The following is an 8,524-nucleotide window of genomic DNA, read 5'->3' as shown; positions in this document are numbered from 1 at the left end:
CCACTGCACTCCAGTCTGGGTGTTAGAGTGAGACTCCAACTAAAAAAAAAAAGTTTTTATTTTATACTGGGTACGGTGGCTCACACCCATAACCCCAACACTTTGGGAGGCTGAGGTGAGAGGATTGCCTGAGCCCAGGGGCTCAAGACCAGCTTGGGCAACTTGGGAAGACATCATCTCTACAATAAATAAAAAAATTGGGTAGGTATGGTGGTTCACGCCTGTAGTCCAGCTACATGGAAGGTTGAGGAGGAAGGATCACTTAAGCCCAGCAGGTAAAGGCTGTGGTGGCCGTGAGCGTGCCACTTCACTCCAGCCTGGGCAACAGAGTGAGACTCCAACTCAAAAAAAAAAAAAAAAAAATTTTTATTTTATTTTTAGAGATGGGATCCTGATATGTTGCCCAGGGTGGTCTCAAACTCCTGGCCTCAAGTGCTCCTCCTACCTCAGCCTCCTAAAGTGCTGGGAGTAGGGGCATAAACCACCACAACCAGCCAATTTCTTCTGTTTTTAACCTCAAGGTCCCTTCTGCTAAACTTCTAAGCAAGTGTATGATTACAAAATGTTACTTAAATATTGAAAGCCTCAGGATTAAAGGTATATTCTTTCCAATAAAATCTTCCTAAATCTACTCCATTGAAGCATAAGGGTTGATTCAAAGATGGTAGCAACCCAAAATACAAAAAATATACACATATCTCAAAATAATGCCACTTGGCAATCATAAAATATACAATTACATACATATACCACAAAGTTGTGCATTATTAGATGTAGAATCGCCAAATGCACTTACTGAGAAATCGTGTTGGTATCTAGGTCAACACAACTGACATCTGGTGGAGGATCATAGAGATCAAAGTATCGCGAATCAATTCCCACGATGAATGGACAAGGTGCGCTCAAGACATCTGCCAGTGCCAGCGGGCAGAGAGGGACATACGGGCATGGCCAGTGGAAAGGGAAGATCATCTTGGACAAGCAAGAGGTAGGAAAGCATTTAGCCTTCTGACACTGAGGATAATTTATTAGCACACACACACAAACTGTCTTTTAAGTATTCCCTAAAGTCTAGTGCTTAATAATGAATTCAATAAGTATAACTAGAGTTAGTGGTCAGTAATCAAAACTGCTTTCACGAAATGCAATTTCATTACTCTCTGAATTTTAGTTAAGCATTTAAATAGCTTTAAATTGTATGAATAAATTAATTTTAAACTAAATTGATTGCCAATAAAAAACTGATACTCACAGACACTAATGCTTCTGTCACACTAGTAAGCACGGAAGGCCGTAAGGAATGGATGAGAATTTTATGTTCTGTTACTGCAAATACCAGTAGTGTCACGGCATTTTCAGGGCCTAAATTCTGAAGTAGTGTTGAAAACTTACCACCACTGTCAATGCAAACAAAGGTATAAAATTTAAAGAATAAAGATCCAAACATCTTATTACCTAAAATCATGGAAGAAAGTCCATGTTAGGATATGATTTGCATTACATACTCACTTCAAGTGTGACTACTCTTTTTTTTTTTTTTTTTAACTACTTTTATACAGAGAAAACACAGCATCACAAACATACTATGAAAAGAATGCAAGGCCTGATGCAGTGGCTCAATCCTGTAATCCCAGCACTTTGGGAGGCTGAGGTGAGAACAGCCTGGGCAATTTGGTGAGAACTCATCTCTACAATAAATAAAAAAATTAGCTGGATGTGGTAGCGTGCGCTTGTAGTTGCAGTTATTTGGAAGGTTGAGGCGGAAGGATCACTGGAGCCTAGCAGGTCGACACTGGGGTAGCTGTGACTGTGACACTGTACTCCAGCCTGGGTCACGAAGTGAGACTCCAACTCAAAAAAAAGAAAACAATGCAGTTCTAGGAGCAAAATCGTCCTTCTGCACAGTACCCAATACAGAAAATGAAAGGCATCTGTTTCATTTTATATAAAAAGATCTGCCATGTAGACAACAACTACATAAATAATTCAACTTATAAAAAAGGATGCTTTGGTTGAAAGCAACTCCTTAAATGGAAGTTTTTGAACACGGTATACATCTTCCACTATAATTATCAGAATAACTATATGACTTACAGCTTCACTTCCTTTAAGGTAAATGCATGTATTAAACCCTGAGTTTGTCAGGCGCGGTGGATCATGCCTATAATCTCAGCACTTTGGGAGGTGGAGGCGAGAGGACTGCCTAATCCCAGGGGTTCAAGACCAGCCTGGGCAACTTGGCGAGAGCTCATCTCTACAATTAAAAAAAAAATTAGCTAGGTGTGGTGGCATGCACCTGTAGTCCCAGCTACTTGAAAAGCTGAGGTGGAAGGATCACCTGAGCCCAGCAAGTTGAGGCTGCAATGGCTATGAGCATGCCACTGCACTCCAGCCTGGGGGACTGAGTAAGACTCCAAATCAAAAAACAAATAAAAATAAAACCTGGGTTTACAGTATTACCATCATAATGATAACAATAATAAAAAAAACCAGGAGCTATAACATAATGAGATACACATACAAAGCAAGTTAATAACCAAGACAATAAACTTAAACCTTCTATGTAGTAACAAAATGCTGGATTGATAAAGTAAGTTAGTTCGTAAGTCAACTGGTATTTTGTTTACATAATGCTAAATAACTGGTTTCACTGGATTAATTTTTTTTAATAAGCCAAAATTAACAACAAAATCTCTTGAGAAATGAAAGCATATGTCTACAAACAAGATGTGTATGCTCTCGGTGGCATTATTAATAATAGCCTAAATGTAGAACATCCCAAATGTCCATCAATTGATAAATAAATAAAATGTAGCATAGCCATACAATTAAATGTTCTTTGATAATAAAAAGAAGTAAAGTATTAATACATGGTGTAAATGGATAGACCTTGAAAACATTAATCTAAGTGAAAGGAGGAAGACTATACATTGTATGATTCCATTTAGATGAAATGTCCAGAACAGGCAAATCTATAGAGATGGAACGTAGATAAGTGGCCGCCTAGGGCTGGAAAGGGTGGTGTACGTGTTAGGACTAAAGGGATGAAGGGGATTAAGGAAAGTGTTCTAAATCCATCATAGTGAAGGTGCAGAACTCTGTGAATGCATCTCCTGAACTGTACATGTTAACTGGGTGAACTGTATGGTATTCTATTACCCCAAAATAGTCCTTTGGTTAAGCTGGAATCATTTATACATAATATTTAATGTATAAATGATTCCAGATTAACCAAAGCCCAGTCAATATTTCTAATTTGTTTTCTGCTCAAAGGCTAAGAAAACACTGGCTACACTGGGCTGAGAGTTCATGAGGAAATAATCTGCAATTCTTATAAAATTAATGTCAAAGACGGCACCTGGTCTCTTAGGTATGTTACTACATAATAACTTAATTACATTGTAATTATTTCTGTAACAGAAAAATGACATAGATAGTTGGCTTTCAAGAAATGATACTGGGCCTGGCTCGGTGGCTCAGTCTGTAATCCCGCACTTGGGAGGCTGAGGTGAGTGAATTTCCTGAGCCTGCGGGTTCGAGACCCGCCCGGGCAACTTGGCGAGACCTCATCTCTACAATACATCAAAAAAATTTGCCATATGTAGTGGTGCACACCTGTAGTTCCAGCTACTTGGAAGGCTGAGGCGGAAGGATCACCAGAGCCTAGCAGGTTGAGGCTGTGGTGGCCGGGAGCTGCACTCTAGTCTAGGCGACTGAGTGAGACTCCAACTCAAAAAAAAAAAAAAAAAATGATACTGTAGAGAAAACATACATCATAATCTCTCTGGACTCTTAAGGCAATGCAATACAATGCTCTATTAGACAGTTTAATAATTATAACTTTTTAATTTGGGGTTAAATTTAAACATAACTGCAATTTTAAAATAAAAATTAACTGCATTTGAATACTAATCAGAGGATAATTAAAACTAAAAATAATTGTCCTCATAATCTACACATGTGTACACACCCACTTATTCAACAGTAAGTACTTAATGATAATAAATGTACACACAAAATACCAAACCCTATTGTAAAAGTTTATCATTTTCTTCGAAAACTGTAACACACATATTAAGTAAAAGAAATTTAGATAAGAAACAGTTAAATGAGAAGTATTTCCATCAACATTTGAAATCTTAGGAAAGAAAAAATATTTGAATGTTAATTTAGCTCACACTGTATTTAGAGAAACATAAATAGAAATGAAGTTTTACTTGCCTTAGTGGAAGAGGTGAAGAAACAGGCTGGCTGAGAATCAGATTATCATGTGGTGATAACTGGAAGATTTAAAATAAAGTATTTGGAACATAAAGATGAACTGTAAGACACCACTGCTTGTTAACCAAAGGCATGGAGCAACGATGAGGCCTGAAGCTTCACTAGGCTGGTTTACAGATGAAGCGTAGTTCATGTCACTCTCAGAGCCCTGAAAGTAGTTCCTGACCCTCCTGACCCCACCATGAGAGTATTTTACTGTGAACCTAGCTCTGTCCTTCTGTCCCCAAGTGCTTCCTAGATGCCCTTTCAACAAGCTCATACTGAAAGACTAAGTTATTCATTTAATACATGAAATAGGGTCAGCACACCTCGGGCCTGCAGGCAAGTCCACAGGCTGCCTGCTTCTCTTGCCTCAGCCAGCCATGCTCGCGAGTACTCAAGCTGCTCCGCACCATCAGAGCAGAGCCGAGTGCTGGTGGAGACCATATGGCCTATAGAGACTAAACGCTGAGGCTATGGTCCAAAGACAAAAAGGATGGCAAATTTCCACAAAAACCAACTTTTGTGTGTATTCAAACTGACTGTTTATATATCTTAAGGCACTAAATATCAGGATACAAGGCGGAGATGACATGTGGATGTTCACACTGATTATACAGCTTATTAAAATGAGATTTCCCTAGATATTTTACTTGTATCAATATAATAATGCCGCTGCTTTTATCTATATTTTCAAATATATGCACACACAGCTGTTCCTTATATCTATTCTTTTTTTTTTTGAGACAGGGTTTCACTTTGTCACCTAGGCTGGAGTGCAGTAGTACAATCATAGATCATTGCAGCCACAACCTCCTGGGATCAAGTGATCAGTGTATACCACCACACCCAGCTAATTTTGATTTTTTTAGAACAGGGGTCACTATGTTGCCCAGGCTGGTCTCAAACTCCTGGCCTCAAGCAATCCCCTAGCCTCGTTATATCAATTCTAACACATTTAACTTACTAAATGATTGCCAAAGGCACAAACTTTGAAATACCTAGAAAAAATTTAGGGGAAAAAGTCTCTTTCTGTGTGTTGGAAATGTCTACTTTAATTTACTTCTTTAACTCTTCAATCCATTCTCTAAGGGCAAAACAGGACATGTCTGGGAGTTAATCAAATATAAAGGGCCCAAAACTCCAACATGGAATAACGTCTGGCTCTCTTTAAATCTCATCGATTTCCCCCCCCATTCAAAATTGTTATTCTTATGCTACATTTTGACAGAGCAAATAATAATTCATAGGGTCCCCATATAAGAAAAACCTTACCTGAACCAAAATCCGTGGTCTCTGAGGAGATGGAAAAGGAACTTTATGCATAAAATGAGAAATATGCCTTGAAAACAAACAAAAATGCCAGTGATTACAACATGACTACCACATGCTATAAGGGTCAACATGTCATCACAAGTTCAAGTTGAGTCAAAAACCTATAATACGGAAGTTCCTAATACCATGAAAACAAATGATCAAATAAACAAAAATCATCGTCCCATTAAAGTTTTTTCTATCTAAATCCAGTAACTTTTCACATTAATAGCTGTTCACATTCAACAATGCTTGTGTATCACTGTCTCAAAAATCGGTTTGGTTTTTACCTTTCCCTAGGTAGATAATACAACATGTCACCAAAGGCGCTAATCCTTATATTAATAATATATTAAGTCAACTGCTCATATTTATAAGTAAAACAACTATTTAAGGTGCTCCAGAAAAATGAGAGTTTAATTGCTTCCAAAAGGTGAACAGTATACTTGTATACAATTGCATACAGTTACTGATTGTGTAATTTTTTTCCCAGAATAAAATGGATAAAAAGCTAGATCAATGGGTCTTGTTTTAAACACTATGGAGCAGAAAAAAGGCAACCATACTTAAAAACTATTATTTTTTTTAAGGAATAAGCTATTTTATTTCTAAATTTTTAAAAACATTATCTCAAAATCAATTTGGTCTCAGAATTGAGATAATTTCAACTGAATAGAGGATACCAGACGAAAAACATATTAATTTAAAAACATGTTGTAACTGTTTACTGTGTATAAGATGCCATCAGACATGATGGGAAATATAGAAAAGGCAGGAAGCTACCCACTGCTAGCACTAAGGTGTTCACCAATCCTTGGGTTACAAAGCATGAGAACAATAGAAGCCAAGTGTGAGGCCTTCAAGATCCATTCAGGGAGGGTCAGGAGGTCTAAAGTGTTTTCAAATAACACTGAGATACCATTTGCTCTTTTCAAGGTACTAGTGTTGTTGTGTTCTTTACTACTATACACTCAGTAAAAGAATGTCCATTTCACTTAAGAATGCCTTTGACAAAGCAGGAATTTTGTTTTTTGGTAGGGATGTGCCTGGGGGGAGAGTCTCACTATGTTATTCAGGGTGGTCTTGAACTCCTGGCTACAAGTGAATCTCCCATTTCAGCCTCCTAAGTGCTGGGTGCCCAGCCAGTAAACAGTATTAATTTTATCAAATTTTGACTCTGCAGTGTGCATTTTAAAATATTCTGTGTGATAAACAGGATGTCTGCATGAAGCACTTCACCATATAAAGAAGAACATTTCCTCATTGTAGAAATGCACTTGGGTAACTGAGGTGTGAGTGAATTCACAGTTTTTTACTTTTTCAGAATAAAATTTTTGTTTGAAAAAAATGACTGACAAATGTCATCAGACATGATGGGATCCAGTGTTGAGTATTCAGCAGATATTTTCTTTTTTTTAATTTAAAACTGATTTAATGAGCCTAAGTTTCACTGTATCAGCTGTGCATACTTAGACATGCATCGCTTAATCTGAGACAGATATTTTCTATATAAAATGAAAAAAATTAGCCTGTTGTTTTCAGAAAAATAACCAACAGCACTTGTTGCCAATAATTAAATCCAAATTTTCAAGTAAAAATCAGAATTTTGCTACCATGAGCTTGACAGCTCCTTAATACTCACAACTTTTCTGAAAAGACAGGTGGTGATATTAACAAGCTTGATTTTTTATACTGACAAGTAACTGTGTAACTGTGTCTACATTTGAAAGATGTATTTAACTCAGTGAATGAGTATTTTTCAAATGACCAATGCACAAAGCTACAAAATCATGCATAAGTAAAAGTTTCACCCACAGATTTCAACGGAACTGACAAAGAAAGTCCATTGCAAAAGTTTCAGATTCCACACTGCAAATAACTTGTAAGAAACTACCACCTGTCAAGCTTTGGTGCAGTGTCAAAAAAAGAACATTCACAATTTTCTAAAAAGACTATTCAGAATTCCTCCCTTTCCCACCTACATAGTTGAATGAGGCCAGATTTTCTTCACATACTGGAACAGATTGAATGCAGAACCATATATGGGAACCAGCTATGTCCAATTAAACCAGACATTAGAGATTTGCAAAAATCTAAAAAAACAATGCCATTCTTCTTACTATAAACTTTTTTTGTTTTAGAAAAGCTATTTTTCAAAAAATATATTTATATTAACATGTAATGGGTTTGTTATTTTAACAATGAATTGATCCAGCAACTCCATTACTGGGTATATCTCCAAAGAAAATGAAATCAGTATGACAGAGACAGCTGCACACCCATAATTATTCAGAACAGCCAAGATGTGAAGACAATCTAAACGCCCTCTACAAATGAATGGATAAAGAAAATGTGGTGTATATACACACAATGAAACACAATTTTGCCATAAAAGAGAATGAAATCTGGTCACTTGTGGCAACATGGATGAACCTAGAGGACACTGTGTTAAATGAAACAAGCCAGGCAAAGAAAGACAAGCACCACATGATCTCTCTTGTGTGGACGCTAAGAAAGCTGATCTCATAGAAGCAGAGAACAGAACAGTGGTTACCAGAGGCTGAGGAGGAAAGAAGGAAGGAAGGGCCATGAGAAGTTGGTAAACAGGTAGAAAATCACAGTCACAGGAGTAAGTTCTGGTGCTCTACCACACAGTAGGCTAACTGTAGCTAATAACAATGTAGTGTGTACTTAAGAGATCTAGAAGAAAAGACTCTGAATGTCACTACTACAAAGAAGTAATAAATATTTAAAAGAAATCGATACGGTAATTATATTGATTTGATCACTATACTATATATATATGCACTGAAACATCACACTGTACCCCATAAATATACACGATTATGTCAATTACAAATTTTTAAAATAAAGAATTTTAAATAAGAAAAAATAAATTAAATATATATATATATATATATATATATATATATATATATATATATATACT

General features: G+C 36.7%; 1 protein-coding gene across 1 annotated transcript in view; it reads right to left on the bottom strand.

The window, feature by feature from the left end:
• The window catches only part of LOC103260831 (C-myc promoter-binding protein), an 80,922-nt gene that overhangs the window by 31,691 nt on the left and 40,707 nt on the right, over positions 1-8,524 (bottom strand). Inside the window, exons 9-12 of the mRNA XM_021712558.1 lie at positions 5,536-5,602; positions 4,222-4,280; positions 1,253-1,397; positions 797-972 (exon numbers count right to left, since the gene is read on the bottom strand). Of these exons, the coding sequence (XP_021568233.1) occupies positions 797-972; positions 1,253-1,397; positions 4,222-4,280; positions 5,536-5,602 (447 nt within the window). The remainder of the gene's footprint in view (positions 1-796; positions 973-1,252; positions 1,398-4,221; positions 4,281-5,535; positions 5,603-8,524) is intronic.

Source organism: Carlito syrichta, unplaced genomic scaffold, assembly GCF_000164805.1.
Source record: "Carlito syrichta isolate Samal-C Ts95f unplaced genomic scaffold, Tarsius_syrichta-2.0.1 Scaffold303358, whole genome shotgun sequence".
Classification (NCBI taxonomy): Eukaryota; Metazoa; Chordata; class Mammalia; order Primates; family Tarsiidae; genus Carlito; species Carlito syrichta.
This window is presented reverse-complemented; position numbering and strand designations above follow the sequence as displayed.